General features: G+C 46.4%; 1 protein-coding gene across 2 annotated transcripts in view; it reads left to right on the plus strand.

Moving 5' to 3' along the window:
- Positions 1–20,347, plus strand: part of dnaaf9 (dynein axonemal assembly factor 9) — a 127,804-nt gene that overhangs the window by 34,629 nt on the left and 72,828 nt on the right. For both annotated transcript variants that reach the window (XR_004202635.1, XM_031787621.1), the window contains exons 6-8: positions 12,774–12,880; positions 13,374–13,451; positions 13,565–13,666. Coding sequence is in view for 1 of the 2 variants with exons in the window: in XM_031787621.1 (XP_031643481.1) it covers positions 12,774–12,880; positions 13,374–13,451; positions 13,565–13,666 (287 nt within the window). In the remaining variant the exon portion in view is untranslated. The remainder of the gene's footprint in view (positions 1–12,773; positions 12,881–13,373; positions 13,452–13,564; positions 13,667–20,347) is intronic.

Consider the following 20,347-nt stretch of genomic DNA (forward strand, 5'->3'; position numbering starts at 1 on the left):
GGCCAGTGACGGACTTCTACGTCACACGGGGTTTACGCTGCATCGGTAATATAGAAGAGCTGCCTCTGGTAAGACAAGGGGTGCCCCAGCTGTAAACAACAGCTGTAAACAACATCTAATATTAAGGAAGTCTCAAGGTTTTGCTCGCCTAAGGTAGAGTATCTCATGATAAGCAGTAGGCCACATTATCTACCTAGAGAGTATTCATCTGTATTTTTCGTAGTTATCTTTTTACCACCACAAACAGACACTGGCACTAAGACTTCACTCAAGAGCTGTATAAGGCCATAAGGAAACAGGAAAACGCTCATCCAGAGGCGGTGCTCCTAGTGGCCAGGGACATTAATGCAGGGAAAATTAAATCCGTTATACCTAATATCTACCAGGGGCGGCAGGTTAGAGAGTTGGACTAGTAACCGCAAGGTTGTAAGTTCAAACCCCCGAGCTGACAAGGTATAAATCTGTCATTCTGCCCCTGAACAGGCAGTTAACCCACTGTTCCTAGGCCATCATTGAAAATAAGAATTTGTTCTTAACTGACTTGCCGAGTTAAATAAAGGTCAAATAAATAAAAAAAATGTTAAATGTGCAAAAAGACGAAACAAAACTCTAGAGCACCTTTACTCCACACACAGAGACTCTCCCTCGCCCAACATTTGGCAAATCTGACCATAATTCTATTCCTGCTTATAAGCAAAAACTAAAGCAGGAAGCCACTACTCATACAGAGATTGAGAGAGAGAGAGTAACAGAACAAACACGAATAACATCGATAAGTCACTACTCGTTCAAAAAAGAAGTGGTCAGATGACGCATATACTAAGCTACAGGACTGTTTTTCTAGCACAGACTGGAATATGTTCCTGGATTATTCCGATGGCATTGAGGAGTACACCACATTGGTCACTGGCTTCATCAATAAGTGCATCGAGGACGTCGTCCCCACAGTGACTGTATGTACATACCCCAACCAGAAGCCATGGATTACAGGCAACATTCGCACTGAGCTAAAAGGTAGAGCTGCCGCTTTCAAGGATCGGGACTCTAACCCGTATGCTTATAAGGAATCCTGCTATGCCGTCCGGCGAACCATCAAACAGGCAAATCGTAAATACAAGATTTAAGATTGAATCGTACTACACCGGCTCCGACGCTCGTCAGATGTGGCAGGGCTTGCAAACTATTACAGACGACAAAGGGTAGCACAGCTGCGAGCTGCCCAGTGACACGAGTCAACCAGGCGAGCTAAATTACTTCTAATCTCGCTTTGAGGCAAGCAACGCTGAAGCATGCATGAGATCATCAGCTTTTCCGGATGACTGTGTGATGACGCTCTTCGTATTCAATGTGAGTAAGACCTTTTAAACAGGTCAACATTCACAAGACCGCTGGGCCAGATGGATTACCAGGATGTGTACTCCAGGCATGCGCTGACAAACTGGTAAGTGTCTTTACTGACATTTTCAACCTGTCCCTGACTGAGTCTGTAATACCAATATGTTTCATGCGGACCACCATAGTCCCTGTGTACAAGAACACTAAGGTAACCTGCCTAAATGATTACCGCCCCGTGGTACTCACGTCTGTAGCCATGAAGTGCTTTGAAAGGCTGGTCATGGCTCACATCAAAACCATTATCCCAGAAACCCTAGACCCACTCCAATTTGCATACCGCCCCAACAGATCCACAGATGATGCAATCACTATTGCACTCTCTACACACACCCTTTCCCACCTGGACAAAAGGAACACCTATGTGAGAATGCTATTCATTTACTACAGCTCAGCATTCAACACCATAGTACCCTCAAAGCTCATCACTAAGCTAAGGATCCTGGGACTAAACACCTCCCTCTGCAACTTACCACCCCAAGGTGGTAAGTGTAGGTAACAACACATTTGCCACTCTGATCCTCAACACAGGGGCCCCTCGTGTGCGTGCTCAGTCTCCTCCTGTACTTCCCGTTCACCCATAACTGCATGGCCAGGCACGACTCCAACATTGTCATTAAGTTTACCAAGAACGCAACAGTGGTAGGCCTGATCACCGACAACGATGAGACCGCCTATAGGGTGGAGGTCAGAAACCTGGCCGTGTGGTGCCAGGATAACAACCTCTCTCTCAACGTGATCAAGACAAATTATTGTGGACTACAGGAAAAGGTGGACAGAGCACACCCATATTCTAATCGACGGGGCTGTAGTGGAGCAGGTTGAGAGCTTCAAGTTCCTTGGTGTCCACATCACCAACAAATTTTCATGGTCCAAGCACACCAAGACAGTTGTGAAAAGGGTACGACAAAGCCTATAACCCCTCAGGAGATTGAAAAGATTTGGCATGGGTCCTCAGATCCTCAAAAGGTTATACAGCTGCACCATCCTGGTTGCATCACTGCCTGGTATGGCTACTGCTCGGCCTCCGACCGCAAGACACAACAGTGGGTAGTGTTTCGGCCCAGTACATCACTGGGGCCAAACTTCCTTCCGTCCAGGACCTCTACACCAGGCGGTGTCAGAGGAACGCCCTGAAAATGGTCAGACTCCAGCCACCTTAGTCATCGACTTGTTCTCTCTGCCACTGCACAGCAGGCGGTACCGGAACGCCAAGTCTAGGTCCAAAAGGCTTCTTAACAGCTTCTACCCCCAAGCAATAAGACTCCTGAACAGCTAATCAGATGGCTACCCAGACTATTTGCATTGTCCCCCCCTGGACCCCCTCTTTTACACTGCTGCTACTCTCTGTTTATTATCTATGCATAGTCACTTTAACTGTACCTACATGTATATATTACCTCAATTATCTTGACTAACCGGTGCCCCCGCACATTGACTCTGTACTGGTACCCCCTGTATAAAGCCTCCACATTGACTCTACCATTACCCCCTGTATATAGCCTCCACATTGACTCTGTACTGGTACCCCCTGTATATAGCCTCCACATTGACTCTGTACTGGTACCCCCTGTATATAGCCTCCACATTGACTCTACCATTACCCCCTGTATATAGCCTCCACATTGACTCTGTACTGGTACCCCCTGTATATAGCCTCCACATTGACTCTGTACCGGTACCCCCTGTATATAGCCTCCACATTGACTCTGTACCGGTACCCCCTGTATATAGCCTCCACATTGACTCTGTACCGTAATACCCTGTATATAGCCTCCACATTGACTCTGTACCGGTACCCCCTGTATATAGCCTCCACATTGACTCTGTACCGGTACCCCCTGTATATAGCCTCCACATTGACTCTGTACCGGTACCCCCTGTTTATAGCCTCCACATTGACTCTGTACTGGTACCCCCTGTATATAGCCTCCACATTGACTCTGTACTGGTACCCCCTGTATATAGCCTCCACATTGACTCTGTACTGGTACCCCCTGTATATAGCCTCCACATTGACTCTGTACTGGTACCCCCTGTATATAGCCTCCACATTGACTCTGTACCGTAATACCCTGTATATAGCCTCCACATTGACTCTGTACTGGTACCCCCTGTATGAAGCCTCCACATTGACTCTGTACCGTAATACCCTGTATATAGCCTCCACATTGACTCTGTACCGTAATACCCTGTATATAGCCTCCACATTGACTCTGTACTGGTACCCCCTGTATGAAGCCTCCACATTGACTCTGTACCGTAATACCCTGTATATAGCCTCCACATTGACTCTGTACCGTAATACCCTGTATATAGCCTCCAAATTGACTCTGTACCGTAATACCCTGTATATAGCCTCCACATTGACTCTGTACCGGTACCCCCTGTATATAGCCTCCACATTGACTCTGTACCGTAATACCCTGTATATAGCCTCCACATTGACTCTGTACCGGTACCCCCTGTATATAGCCTCCACATTGACTCTGTACCGGTACCCCCTGTATATAGCCTCCACATTGACTCTGTACCGGTACCCCTGTATATAGCCTCCACATTGACTCTGTACAGGTACCCCCTGTATATAGCCTCCACATTGACTCTGTACAGGTACCCCCTGTATATAGCCTCCACATTGACTCTACCATTACCCCCTGTATATAGCCTCCACATTGACTCTGTACAGGTACCCCCTGTATATAGCCTCCACATTGACTCTACCATTACCCCCTGTATATAGCCTCCACATTGACTCTGTACAGGTACCCCCTGTATATAGCCTCCACATTGACTCTGTACAGGTACCCCCTGTATATAGCCTCCACATTGACTCTACCATTACCCCCTGTATATAGCCTCCACATTGACTCTGTACAGGTACCCCCTGTATATAGCCTCCACATTGACTCTACCATTACCCCCTGTATATAGCCTCCACATTGACTCTGTACAGGTACCCCCTGTATATAGCCTCCACATTGACTCTACCATTACCCCCTGTATATAGCCTCCACATTGACTCTGTACTGGTACCCCCTGTATATAGCCTCCACATTGACTCTGTACTGGTACCCCCTGTATATAGCCTCCACATTGACTCTACCATTACACCCTGCATATAGCCTCCACATTGACTCTGTACTGGTACCCCCTGTATATAGCCTCCACATTGACTCTACCATTACCCCCTGTATATAGCCTCCACATTGACTCTACCATTACCCCCTGTATATAGCCTCCACATTGACTCTGTACTGGTACCCCCTGTATATAGCCTCCACATTGACTCTACCATTACCCCCTGTATATAGCCTCCACATTGACTCTGTACTGGTACCCCCTGTATATAGCCTCCACATTGACTCTGTACCGGTACCCCCTGTATATAGCCTCCACATTGACTCTGTACCGGTACCCCCTGTATATAGCCTCCACATTGACTCTGTACCGTAATACCCTGTATATAGCCTCCACATTGACTCTGTACCGGTACCCCCTGTATATAGCCTCCACATTGACTCTGTACCGGTACCCCCTGTATATAGCCTCCACATTGACTCTGTACCGGTACCCCCTGTATATAGCCTCCACATTGACTCTGTACTGGTACCCCCTGTATATAGCCTCCACATTGACTCTGTACTGGTACCCCCTGTATATAGCCTCCACATTGACTCTGTACTGGTACCCCCTGTATATAGCCTCCACATTGACTCTGTACTGGTACCCCCTGTATATAGCCTCCACATTGACTCTGTACCGTAATACCCTGTATATAGCCTCCACATTGACTCTGTACTGGTACCCCCTGTATGAAGCCTCCACATTGACTCTGTACCGTAATACCCTGTATATAGCCTCCACATTGACTCTGTACCGTAATACCCTGTATATAGCCTCCACATTGACTCTGTACTGGTACCCCCTGTATGAAGCCTCCACATTGACTCTGTACCGTAATACCCTGTATATAGCCTCCACATTGACTCTGTACCGTAATACCCTGTATATAGCCTCCAAATTGACTCTGTACCGTAATACCCTGTATATAGCCTCCACATTGACTCTGTACCGGTACCCCCTGTATATAGCCTCCACATTGACTCTGTACCGTAATACCCTGTATATAGCCTCCACATTGACTCTGTACCGGTACCCCCTGTATATAGCCTCCACATTGACTCTGTACCGGTACCCCCTGTATATAGCCTCCACATTGACTCTGTACCGGTACCCCTGTATATAGCCTCCACATTGACTCTGTACAGGTACCCCCTGTATATAGCCTCCACATTGACTCTGTACAGGTACCCCCTGTATATAGCCTCCACATTGACTCTACCATTACCCCCTGTATATAGCCTCCACATTGACTCTGTACAGGTACCCCCTGTATATAGCCTCCACATTGACTCTACCATTACCCCCTGTATATAGCCTCCACATTGACTCTGTACAGGTACCCCCTGTATATAGCCTCCACATTGACTCTGTACAGGTACCCCCTGTATATAGGGCTCCGTCAATCACTCCTGAGTTCCATCAATCGCACCTGGGCTGCAGTCGCCTATCCGGACCCGTTTTGCTGCCTTCGCGGAGCCCCACCGGGCCTTCACAACTGGACTGCCGACGTTATCTACCCGAAGGAGTTATTCGGCTGGCTCCTCCGTCGCGACGTTACCTGAACGCCCATCTGCGGCCTGCTAACCGTTAGCTGTCTTACCGGCTGCTATCTGAATAGACAATCGGACAATTTTTATTTATTTTTTATTTTATTTTTTATTATTTTTTATTATTATTATTATGTTTTCTTCTTGGGCCTCTATAACTATATCTATTGTTTTTATTTTTGTTGTTGTTGTGTGATTTGGATTGATCCCCTCTACCACACGGAACCCCACTAATCTACTGACGGAGCGCAGGAGGTGGCTAACAACAGACCTCCATCCTATGCTAGCTTGCTACCGATGCCCTGGCTAGCTGTCTAAATCACCAACCAACCTCTCCACTCACCGGACCCTTTTGATCACTCGACTAAGCATGCCTCTCCTTAATGTCAATATGTCTTGTCCATTTCTGTTCTGGTTAGTGTTTATTGGCTTATTTCACTGTAGAGCCTCTAGTCCTGCTCACTATACCTTATCCAACCTATTAGTTCCACCACCCACACATGCAATGACATCTCCTGGTTTCAACGATGTTTCTAGAGACAATATCTCTCTCTTCATCACTCAATACCTAGGTTTACCTCCACTGTATTCACATCCTACCATACATTTGTCTGTACATTATACCTTGATGCTATTTTATCGCCCCCAGAAACCTCCTTTTACTCTATGTTCCAGACGTTCTAGACGACCAATTCTCATAGCTTTTAGCCGTACCCTTATTCTACTCCTCCTATGTTCCTCTGGCGATGTAGAGGTGAATCCAGGCCCTGCAGTGCCTAGCTCCACTCCTATTCCCCAGGCGCTCTCTTTTGACGACTTCTGTAACCGTAATAGCCTTGGTTTCATGCATGTTAACATTAGAAGCCTCCTCCCTAAGTTTGTTCTATTCACTGCTTTAGCACACTCTGCCAACCCGGATGTTCTAGCTGTGTCTGAATCCTGGCTTAGGAAGACCACCAAAAACTCAGACATTTTAATTCCAAACTACAACATTTTCAGACAAGATAGAACTGCCAAAGGGGGCGGTGTTGCAATCTACTGCAAAGATAGCCTGCAGAGTTCTGTCCTACTATCCAGGTCTGTACCCAAACAATTTGAACTTCTACTTTTAAAAATCCACCTCTCTAAAAACAAGTCTCTCACCGTTGCCGCCTGCTATAGACCACCCTCTGCCCCCAGCTGTGCTCTGGACACCATATGTGAACTGATTGCCCCCCATCTATCTTCAGAGTTCGTGCTGCTAGGCGACCTAAACTGGAACATGCTTAACACCCCAGCCATCCTACAATCTAAACTAGATGCCCTCAATCTCACACAAATAATCAATGAACCTACCAGGTACCTCCCCAAAACCTTAAACACGGGCACCCTCATAGATATCATCCTAACCAACTTCCCCTCTAAATACACCTCTGCTGTCTTCAACCAAGATCTCAGCGATCACTGCCTCATTGCCTGCATCCGTAATGGGTCAGCGGTCAAACGACCTCCACTCATCACTGTAAAACGCTCCCTGAAACACTTCTGCGAGCAGGCCTTTCTAATCGACCTGGCCGGGGTATCCTGGAAGGATATTGATCTCATCCCGTCAGTAGAGGATGCCTGGATATTTTTTTTAAATGCCTTCCTAACCATCTTAAATAAACATGCCCCATTTAAGAAATTTAGAACCAGGAACAGATATAGCCCTTGGTTCTCCCCAGACCTGACTGCCCTTAACCAACACAAAAACATCCTATGGCGTTCTGCATTAGCATCGAACAGCCCCCGTGATATGCAGCTGTTCAGGGAAGCTAGAAATCATTATACACAGGCAGTTAGAAAAGCCAAGGCTAGCTTTTTCAAGCAGAAATTTGCTTCCTGCAACACTAACTCAAAAAAGTTCTGGGACACTGTAAAGTCCATGGAGAATAAGAACACCTCCTCCCAGCTGCCCACTGCACTGAAGATAGGAAACACTGTCACCACTGATAAGTCCACCATAATTGAGAATTTCAATAAGCATTTTTCTACGGCTGGCCATGCTTTCCACCTGGCTACTCCTACCCCGGACAACAGCACTGCACCCCCAACAGCAACTCGCCCAAGCCTTCCCCATTTCTCCTTCTCCCAAATCCATTCAGCTGATGTTCTGAAAGAGCTGCAAAATCTGGACCCCTACAAATCAGCCGGGCTAGACAATCTGGACCCTTTCTTTCTAAAATTATCTGCCAAAATTGTTGCCACCCCTATTACTAGCCTGTTCAACCTCTCTTTCGTGTCGTCTGAGATTCCCAAAGATTGGAAAGCAGCTGCGGTCATCCCCCTCTTCAAAGGGGGGGACACTCTTGACCCAAACTGCTACAGACCTATATCTATCCTACCGTGCCTTTCTAAGGTCTTCGAAAGCCAAGTCAACAAACAGATTACCGACCATTTCGAATCTCACCATACCTTCTCTGCTATGCAATCTGGTTTCAGAGCTGGTCATGGGTGCACCTCAGCCACGCTCAAGGTCCTAAACGATATCTTAACCGCCATCGATAAGAAACATTACTGTGCAGCCGTATTCATTGATCTGGCCAAGGCTTTCGACTCTGTCAATCACCATATCCTCATCGGCAGACTCGACAGCCTTGGTTTCTCAAATGATTGCCTCGCCTGGTTCACCAACTACTTCTCTGATAGAATTCAGTGTGTCAAATCGGAGGGTCTGCTGTCCGGACCTCTGGCAGTCTCTATGGGGGTGCCACAGGGTTCAATTCTTGGACCGACTCTCTTCTCTGTATACATCAATGAGGTCGCTCTTGCTGCTGGTGAGTCCCTGATCCACCTCTACGCAGACGACACCATTCTGTATACTTCCGGCCCTTCTTTGGACACTGTGTTAACAACCCTCCAGGCAAGCTTCAATGCCATACAACTCTCCTTCCGTGGCCTCCAATTGCTCTTAAATACAAGTAAAACTAAATGCATGCTCTTCAACCGATCGCTACCTGCACCTACCCGCCTGTCCAACATCACTACTCTGGACGGCTCTGACTTAGAATACGTGGACAACTACAAATACTTAGGTGTCTGGTTAGATTGTAAACTCTCCTTCCAGACCCATATCAAACATCTCCAATCCAAAGTTAAATCTAGAATTGGCTTCCTATTTCGCAACAAAGCATCCTTCACTCATGCTGCCAAACATACCCTTGTAAAACTGACCATCCTACCAATCCTCGACTTTGGCGATGTCATTTACAAAATAGCCTCCAATACCCTACTCAACAAATTGGATGCAGTCTATCACAGTGCAATCCGTTTTATCACCAAAGCCCCATATACTACCCACCATTGCGACCTGTACGCTCTTGTTGGCTGGCCCTCGCTTCATACTCGTCGCCAAACCCACTGGCTCCATGTCATCTACAAGACCCTGCTAGGTAAAGTCCCCCCTTATCTCAGCTCGCTGGTCACCATAGCATCTCCCACCTGTAGCACACGCTCCAGCAGGTATATCTCTCTAGTCACCCCCAAAACCAATTCTTTCTTTGGCCGCCTCTCCTTCCAGTTCTCTGCTGCCAATGACTGGAACGAACTACAAAAATCTCTGAAACTGGAAACACTTATCTCCCTCACTAGCTTTAAGCACCAACTGTCACAGCAGCTCACAGATTACTGCACCTGTACATAGCCCACCTATAATCTAGCCCAAACAACTACCTCTTTCCCAACTGTATTTAATTGTAATTTATTTATTTATTTTGCTCCTTTGCACCCCATTATTTTTTTATTTCTACTTTGCACATTCTTCCATTGCAAAACTACCATTCCAGTATTTTACTTGCTATATTGTATTTACTTTGCCATCATGGCCTTTTTTTGCCTTTACCTCCCTTCTCACCTCATTTGCTCACATTGTATATAGACTTGTTTATACTGCATTATTGACTGTATGTTTGTTTTTACTCCATGTGTAACTCTGTGTCGTTTTATCTGTCGAACTGCTTTGCTTTATCTTGGCCAGGTCGCAATTGTAAATGAGAACTTGTTCTCAACTTGCCTACCTGGTTAAATAAAGGTAAAATAAAATAAAAATAAATAGCCTCCACATTGACTCTACCATTACCCCCTGTATATAGCCTCCACATTGACTCTGTACAGGTACCCCCTGTATATAGCCTCCACATTGACTCTACCATTACCCCCTGTATATAGCCTCCACATTGACTCTACCATTACCCCCTGTATATAGCCTCCACATTGACTCTGTACAGGTACCCCCTGTATATAGCCTCCACATTGACTCTGTACAGGTACCCCCTGTATATAGCCTCCACATTGACTCTACCATTACCCCCTGTATATAGCCTCCACATTGACTCTGTACAGGTACCCCCTGTATATAGCCTCCACATTGACTCTACCATTACCCCCTGTATATAGCCTCCACATTGACTCTGTACTGGTACCCCCTGTATATAGCCTCCACATTGACTCTGTACTGGTACCCCCTGTATATAGCCTCCACATTGACTCTGTACCGGTACCCCCTGTATATAGCCTCCACATTGACTCTGTACCGGTACCCCCTGTATATAGCCTCCACATTGACTCTGTACCGTAATACCCTGTATATAGCCTCCACATTGACTCTGTACCGGTACCCCCTGTATATAGCCTCCACATTGACTCTGTACCGGTACCCCCTGTATATAGCCTCCACATTGACTCTGTACCGGTACCCCCTGTATATAGCCTCCACATTGACTCTGTACAGGTACCCCCTGTATATAGCCTCCACATTGACTCTGTACCGTAATACCCTGTATATAGCCTCCACATTGACTCTGTACCGGTACCCCCTGTATATAGCCTCCACATTGACTCTGTACTGGTACCCCCTGTATATAGCCTCCACATTGACTCTGTACTGGTACCCCCTGTATATAGCCTCCACATTGACTCTGTACCGGTACCCCCTGTATATAGCCTCCACATTGACTCTGTACCGTAATACCCTGTATATAGTCTCCACATTGACTCTGTACTGGTACCCCCTGTATATAGCCTCCACATTGACTCTGTACTGGTACCCCCTGTATATAGCCTCCACATTGACTCTGTACTGGTACCCCCTGTATATAGCCTCCACATTGACTCTGTACCGGTACCCCCTGTATATAGCCTCCACATTGACTCTGTACCGTAATACCCTGTATATAGTCTCCACATTGACTCTGTACTGGTACCCCCTGTATATAGCTTCCACATTGACTCTGTACTGGTACCCCCTGTATATAGCCTCCACATTGACTCTGTACTGGTACCCCCTGTATAAAGCCTGTTATTTTGCTACTGCTCTTTAATTATTTGTTATTTTTTACTTATCTGTTTTATGCTTAACCAACAATGCAGTTTAAAATATAGTGTTAAGGGCTTGTAAGTAAGCATTTCTCTGTAAGGTCTATGCATGTGACAAATACAATTTGATTTGATACTCAAATTGGTTTAATTATTTATTTACTAGCTAAGTAAATGATAAAACAGGATAACAAACACACTTAATACATGAGAAAAAGGTATTCCTTGGTAACCAGTAATTACTCCTCTATAACTACTTCCTTGGTAACCAGTAATTACTCCTCTATAACTACTTCCTTGGTAACCAGTAATTACTCCTCTATAACTACTTCCTTGGTAACCAGTAATTACTCCTCTAACTACTTCCTTGGTAACCAGTAATTACTCCTCTATAACTACTTCCTTGGTAACCAGTAATTACTCCTCTATAACTACTTCCTTGGTAACCAGTAATTACTCCTCTATAACTACTTCCTTGGTAACCAGTAATTACTCCTCTATAACTACTTCCTTGGTAACCAGTAATTACTCCTCTATAACTACTTCCTTGGTAACCAGTAATTACTCCTCTATAACTACTTCCTTGGTAACCAGTAATTACTCCTCCATAACTACTTCCTTGGTAACCAGTAATTACTCCTCTATAACTACTTCCTTGGTAACCAGTAATTACTACTCTATAACTACTTCCTTGGTAACCAGTAATTACTACTCTATAACTACTTCCTTGGTAACCAGTAATTACGCCTCTATAACTACTTCCTTGGTAACCAGTAATTACTCCTCTATAACTACTTCCTTGGTAACCAGTAATTACTCCTCTATAACTACTTCCTTGGTAACCAGTAATTACTCCTCTATAACTACTTCCTTGGTAACCAGTAATTACTCCTCTATAACTACTTCCTTGGTAACCAGTAATTACTCCTCTATAACTACTTCCTTGGTAACCAGTAATTACTCCTCTATAACTACTTCCTTGGTAACCAGTAATTACTCCTCTATAACTACTTCCTTGGTAACCAGTAATTACTCCTCTATAACTACTTCCTTGGTAACCAGTAATTACTCCTCTATAACTACTTCCTTGGTAACCAGTAATTACTCCTCTATAACTACTTCCTTGGTAACCAGTAATTACGCCTCTATAACTACTTCCTTGGTAACCAGTAATTACGCCTCTATAACTACTTCCTTGGTAACCAGTAATTGCTTTACAGCCTCCGACATGACTTCTATTGTTCCACTTATGTAATGAAGCAAACAACTAATTGAACAATTGTAACATAATTGAACTGTAACCAGCAACTTGTTTTATAGTGTGACGATTTGGAATGTGTAGTGTTTATATGTAAATGAGAAACTGTGCTGTTTCAGGCCACATCCAGACGTTTGACATGTTTATGATAGAGAAGTGGCCCATCATTCAGGCCTTCGCCCTGGAGGGGATCGGTGGAGGAAGCTTCTTCACCATGAAATACAAGGTACCTCACTCCATATTACTAATACAAATTGTAGGGGGAAATTGTCTAACCTTAGGTCCATGGCTGAATAGTTAGTAAAATAATTACATCTCCATTTAATTTGAGTGGTACAGAATAGTTGCCTGACGACTCAAACTAAATTCGCTACATACTTCAGTCTTAGACATTTGTGGTCACGAGGGGCGTTGTACAAAACAAAGTCATCAGCAATTGGATCATCTCTAACCAATCAGAGTATCAAAGCCAATGACACATTTTCTAAACACTGCTTTACCCACTTGTGTTCTGGCTCTGGCCCAACCTATCTGCCTGGGACCAATCTGAACGGTTAGAATGTGTTTGCATTATAATAATCGTCGGAGAGGTACTCGGATCCAGACTCAATGCAGAGAAGAAACTGTGGGCGTGGCGTTGCATTTGGCCGTAGCAAGGAGTTTGGGTTACTTCTCGGAATTGATTGACTTGATGTGTGTACTGTTGCTGTGTGTTCCAGTTGATGGACATTAGTGAGAAGCTGTGGCAGACCTACACCAGATTGGACCCTGTGTCCCTAGACAACCTGCTGACTGAGGTAACCATTCTGAGCTTGAACGTACCACACACCTGTGAGTAGATGTTGGAACAGGACCGTTGGACCAGCGTGTTGTGACGGCCACACTGACTCTGGGATGGTGTCTCTTCCAGGACCTGGTGTTGTTTGAGAAGCAGTGGAGCAGTTTCTTCTCCAGCTTTGACATCGAGAGCCATCTGTCTATCCTGGAACTGTCTGAGGCTCAGGCAGGGGAGGTAACTTAACACTAGAACCGCTAAAGCAGTCAAATCAAATGTTATTGGTCACACACACATGGTCAGCAGATGTTTATGTGAGTGTAGCGAATGCTTGTGGTTCTAGTTCTGACAGTACAGTAATATCTAACAAGTAATTTAACAATTTCACAAGAACTACCTAATACACACATCTAAAGGGGTTAATGAGAATATGTACTTGTAAGTATATGGATGAGCGATGGCCGAGCGGCATGGGCAAGGTGCAGTAGATGGTATAAAATACAGTATATACATGTGATATGAGTAATGTAAGATATGTAAACATTATTAAAGTGGCATTATTTAAAGGGGCATTGTTTAAAGCGACTAGTGATCCCTTTTTTAAAGTGGCCTGTGATTGGGTCTAAGTGCAGGCAGCAGCCTCTCTGAGTAAGTGATGGCTGTTTAGCACTCTGATGGCTTTGAGATAGAAGCTGTTTTTCAGTCTATGCAACACACCTCCAGGCTGTGTAAGGGTTATTTTACCATGAAGGAGAGTGATGGAGTGCTGCATCAGATGACCTGGCCTCCACAATCCCCCGAACTCAACCAAATTGAGCCAACACAACTCCTTCAAGACTGTTGGAAAAGCATTCCAGGTGAAGCTGGTTGAGAGAATGCCAAGAGTGTGCCAAGCTGTCATCAAGGCAAAGGGTGGCAATTTTGAAGAATCTCAAATATAAAATATATTTTGGTTTGTATAACACATTTTTGGATCCTACATGATTCCATATGTGTTATTTCATATTTTTTATTGTCTTCACTTTTATTCTACAATGTAGAAAATGTTAAAAATAAAGAAAAACCCTGGAATGAGTAGGTGTTCTAAAACTTTTGATCAGTAGGGAATATAACACACTGTCAGTGTTAGAATCTTAATATCACAAACACAACTATAACCAGTTTTAGCCCATTGCCCCTCTTCTTTCCGACAGTAGGGCCTGCTTCGCTCCTTCTCCCAACAGTGGAAGGTGCCGTGCCCACTTGATAATCACCCGGATAATTGTCTCGGAACAGAACACAACTAATATCACATATATAACAACAGTGTCACGCCTTGGTCTTAGTATTTTGTGTTTTCTTTAATTATTTGTTCAGGCCAGGGTGTGACATGGGTTTGTGTGTTGTGTTTCGTATTGGGGTTTGTAGTATTTGGGATCGCGGCTGATTAGGGGTGTTGTATAGGCTTGGCTACCTGAGGCGGTTCTCAATCAGCAGTCAGGTGATTCTCGTTGCCTCTGATTGGGAACCGTATTTAGGTAGCCTGAGTTTCGCTTTGTCTTTCGTGGGTGATTGTTCCTGTCTCTGTGTAGTTTCACCAGATAGGCTGTATTAGGTTTCACGTTCCGTTTGTTGTTTGGTATTTATAAGTTATTTCATGTAACGTCGTTTATTTCATTAAAGACATGAGTAACCACCACGCTGCATTTCGGTCCTCTCTTTCGACAAACGAAGAACGCCGTTACAGAATCACCCACCACACACGGACCGAGCGGCGTGGTTACAGGCAGCGACCGCAGGAAAAGCGAAAGGAGGAATGGACATGGGAAGACGTATTGGATGGCAAGGGTTGTTACACTTGGGAGGAGATACTGGCTGGAAGAGATCGCCTCCCATGGGAACAGGTGGAGGCACTGAGGAGAGCAGAGGCAGCCGGAGATAAAAGCCGACGATACGAGGGAACACGGTTGGCAAGGAAGCCCGAGAAGCAACCCCAAAAAATTATTGGTGGGGGGCTTACAGGGAGTATGGCTATGCCAGGTAGGAGACCTGCGCAAACTCCCTGTGCTTTCCGGTGGGCTAAAGAGACCGGGCAGGCACCGTGTTATGCTAGTGAGCGCACGGTGTCTCCAGTGCGGGTGCATAGCCCGGTACGGTTCATACCAGCCCTTCGTATTGGCCGTGCTAGAGTGGGCATCGAGCCAGGTAAGCTTGGGCAGGCTCGGTGCTCCAGAGCTCCAGTGCGCCTGCACGGTCCGGTCTATCCAGAGCCACCTCCACACACCAGTCCTCCGGTAGCAGCTCCCCGCACCAGGCTTCCTGTGCGTGTCCTCGATCCTGTAGCACCAGTTCCAGCACCACGCACCAGGCCTTCTGTGCGCCTCGCCTGTTCAGCACAGCCAGAGCCTTCCTTCCCTCCTGCGCTGTCGGAGTCTCCCGCCTGTTTAGCGCAGCCAGAGCCTTTCTCCTCTCCTGCGCTGCCGGAGCCTCCTGCCTGCATGAAGCAGCCTGAGCTGCCAGTCTGCAGGGAGCTGTCAGTCTGCATGAAGCAGCCAGAGATGCCAGTCTGCAGGGAGCTGTCAGTCTGCATGAAGCAGCCAGAGATGTCAGTCTGCATGAAGCAGCCAGATATGTCAGTCTGCAAAGAGCTGTCAGTCTGCATGAAGCAGCCAGAGCTGTCAGTCTGCAAAGAGCTGCCAGTCTGCAAGGAGCTGCCAGTCTGCAGGGTGCTGTCAGCCTGCATGAAGCAGCCAGAGCTGCCAGTCTGCAAGGAGCTGCCAGTCTGCAAGGAGCTGCCAGTCTGCAAGGAGCTGTCAGTCTGCAAGGAGCTGTCAGCCTGCATGGAGCAGTCAGAGCTGTCAGTCTGCAAGGAGCTGTCAGCCTGCATGGAGCAGTCAGAGCTGTCAGTCTGCATGAAGCAGCCAGAGATGTCAGTCTGCAAGGAGCTGCCAGTCTGCAAGGAGCTGCCAGTCTGCAAGGAGCTGCCAGTCTGCAGGGAGCTGTCAGTCTGCAAGGAGCTGCCAGTCTGCAAGGAGCTGTCAGCCTGCATGGAGCAGTCAGAGCTGTCAGTCTGCAAGGAGCGGTCAGTCTGCAAGGAGCTCTCAGTCTGCAAGGAGCTGTCAGCCTGCATGGAGCAGTCAGAGCTGTCAGTCTGCAAAGAGCTGCCAGTCTGCAAGGAGCTGTCAGCCTGCATGGAGCAGTCAGAGCTGTCAGTCTGCATAGAGCAGCTAGATCCGCCAGTCAACCAGAATCTTCCAGATCTGCTAGTCAACCAGAATCTTCCAGATCTGCTAGTCAACCTGAATCTTCCAGATCCGCCAGCCAGCCAGGATCTACCGGAGCCTACTACCTACCTGAGCTTCATCTCAGTACTGGGCTTCCTCTCAGTACTGGGCTTCCTCTCAGTACTGGGCTTCCCCTCAGTTCCGGGCTGCCCCTCAGTTCCGGGCTGCCCCTCAGTTCCGGGCTGCCCCTCAGTTCCGGGCTGCCCCTCAGTCCCGAGCTGCCCCTCAGTCCCGAGCTGCCCCTCAGTCCCGAGCTGTCCCTCAGTCCCGAGATGCCCCTCAGTCACGAGCTGCTCCTCAGTTCTGTGGGGTTCTGGGTGAGGACTATTAGGCCATGGTCGGCGGCGAGGGTGGATTATCCCAGGACGCGAAGGGGAGGAACTATGACATTTATGGAGTGGGGTCCACGTCCCGAGCCGGAGCCGCCACCATGGACAGACGCCCACCTGGACCCTCCCTATGGTTTTGAGGTGCGTCCGGGAGTCCGCACCTTGGGGGGGGGGTTCTGTCACGCCTTGGTCTTGAGTATTTTGTGTTTTCTTTAATTATTTGTTCAGGCCAGGGTGTGACATGGGTTTGTGTGTTGTATTTCGTATTGGGGTTTGTAGTATTTGGGATCGCGGCTGATTAGGGGTGTTGTATAGGCTTGGCTGCCTGAGGCGGTTCTCAATCAGCAGTCAGGTGATTCTCGTTGCCTCTGATTGGGAACCGTATTTAGGTAGCCTGAGTTTCGCTTTGTCTTTCGTGGGTGATTGTTCCTGTCTCTGTGTAGTTTCACCAGATAGGCTGTATTAGGTTTCACGTTCCGTTTGTTGTTTGGTATTTATAAGTTATTTCATGTATCGTCGTTTATTTCATTAAAGACATGAGTAACCACCACGCTGCAATTCGGTCCTCTCTATCGACAAACGAAGAACGCCGTTACAAACAGATGACATAAATAAAGTAAAGTATGATGGGGGAGGATGGATGAGCGAGACGAAGCGAACGATGCAGCATTATGTCATCATCAATTTAATCTATTGAATTGATCCATTCTAATTATATACCTCATCTTAAAATGGTATGTACCCTATATCAGTTCACCGAATCACAGCAGTCTAGTCAGTCTACTCTGGCCTACTGGGAGTAGGCTTCACAATGAGAGCTTGCATAATTTACAATGGCAAGAAGACCAAGACGAATTGATGCCCGTGCTGCGTTAGCGCTGTTACAAGATCAGATTGAAAATGGTGGGGAAGAAATGAATCATGACATCTGATTATTCTTCTGATTCTGAGCATCAGCCTGAACCTGCACATCCAAGGCCTAAGCGCAAAAAAAGCCAGAATGGCCGCAATTAAATGAAATGGTGAGACAGGAGAAAGGAAGGGACTCACCATTTGGATAGAACCAGCCGGTGACAATGATACGGGCCGATTATCAGCACAAAATGTCATCACTGAGAGAGCAGGCTCTACATCTCAAGCACAAAAGTGCATCCGCACCACACTCGCCTGCTTTCATTGTTTATGTGACGTGAACATGCTACAGCACATACTGTGGCTGAGGTGCACAGGGAGCAAGGAGACACTGCCTGGGATCTGTCTGTTGATGAGCTGGAAGCGTTCATTTCAATCCTGTGTGTCCGTGAAGTATTTCGGTGGCGAGAGCGTGTATATGGAGAGCTGCTCAGACATGTACTGTATGGGATACCTTTCTTTGGAGAAACCATTTCACCAGACTACAGAGAGATCATGTGTTACCTCCATTTTGATGAAAGAGAAATGAGAACGCTATCAGCAGACGATTGTCATTAAAAACAGAGCTCACCCAAGAACAAATATTAGATAGTGTGAAAACACTCACACAGAGAAAAGCACCAGGACTGGACAGCTTTCCCATAGAATTATGTTCAAAGTTGTTGGACAAAGAGGCCTCCTATTTACACAAATGACAACACACATCACTTAATTCAGTGCTTTCTAGTTCCATGTGTCAAACGGTTATTTCAGTTGTATTAAAACCAGGAAAATCTGGAGAGTTTAATAGAAACAAACATCTCTGTTGGCTGTGTATGCCTCATGATTAGCGACTAGGCACTAGGGATGGAGATATGACCAGGTACAAGGGATGGAGATATGACCAGGCACTAGGGATGGAGATATGACCAGGCACTAGGGATGGAGATATGACAAGGTACTAGGGATGGAGATATGACCAGGCACTAGTGATGGAGATATGACAAGGTACTAGTGATGGAGATATGACCAGGTACTAGGGATGGAGATATGACCAGGTACTAGGGATGGAGATATGACCAGGCACTAGGGATGGAGATATGACTAGGGATGGAGGTGTGACCAGGTACAAGGGATGGAGATATGACCAGGTACTAGGGATGGAGATATGACCAGGTACTAGGAATGGAGATATGACCAGGTACTAGGGATGGAGGTGTGACTAGGGATGGAGGTATGACCAGTCACGGTCATAGCGGTACTCGTGTTACCTAACTACATGAGGCTTAGGCAGGGGAGGTAACCTAACATAGCTACATGTTGTCTATAACTACATTATTACAGTCTGGGGCTCAGACAGGGGAGGTAACTTAACATAGCTACATGTTGTCTACAACTACATTATTACAGTCTGGGGCTCAGGCAGGGGATGTAACTTAACATAGCTACATGTTGTCTATAACTACTTTATTACAGTCTGGGCTCAGGCAGGGGATGTAACTTAACATAGCTACATGTTGTCTATAGCTACATTATTACAGGCTGGGCTCAGGCAGGGGATGTAACTTAACATAGCTACATGTTGTCTATAGCTACATTATTACAGGCTGGGCTCAGGCAGGGGATGTAACTTAACATAGCCACATGTTGTCTATAACTACATTATTACAGGCTGGGCTCAGACAGGGGAGGTACCTTAAAATAGCTACATGTTGTCTATAACTACATTATTACAGTCTGGGGATTTTAACAAGGCTAATCTGAAAACAAGACTCCCTAAATTTTATCAGCATATCGATTGCACAACCAGGGGTGGAAAGACCTTGGATCATTGTTACTCTAACTTCCGCGACGCATATAAGGCCCTGCCCCGCCCCCCTTTCGGAAAAGCTGACCACGACTCCATTTTGTTGATCCCTGCCTACAGACAGAAACTAAAACAAGAGGCTCCCACGCTGAGGTCTGTCCAACGCTGGTCCGACCAAGCTGACTCCACACTCCAAGACTGCTTCCATCACGTGGACTGGGAGATGTTTCGTATTGCGTCAGATAACAACATTGACGAATACGCTGATTCGGTGTGCGAGTTCATTAGAACGTGCGTTGAAGATGTCGTTCCCATAGCAACGATTAAAACATTCCCTAACCAGAAACCGTGGATTGATGGCAGCATTCGTGTGAAACTGAAAGCGCGAACCACTGCTTTTAATCAGGGCAAGGTGTCTGGTAACATGACCGAATACAAACAGTGCAGCTATTCCCTCCGCAAGGCTATCAAACAAGCTAAGCGCCAGTACAGAGACAAAGTAGAATCTCAATTCAACGGCTCAGACACAAGAGGCATGTGGCAGGGTCTACAGTCAATCACGGACTACAGGAAGAAATCCAGCCCAGTCACGGACCAGGATGTCTTGCTCCCAGGCAGACTAAATAAC

Source organism: Oncorhynchus kisutch, linkage group LG14, assembly GCF_002021735.2.
Source record: "Oncorhynchus kisutch isolate 150728-3 linkage group LG14, Okis_V2, whole genome shotgun sequence".
Taxonomy (NCBI): Eukaryota; Metazoa; Chordata; class Actinopteri; order Salmoniformes; family Salmonidae; genus Oncorhynchus; species Oncorhynchus kisutch.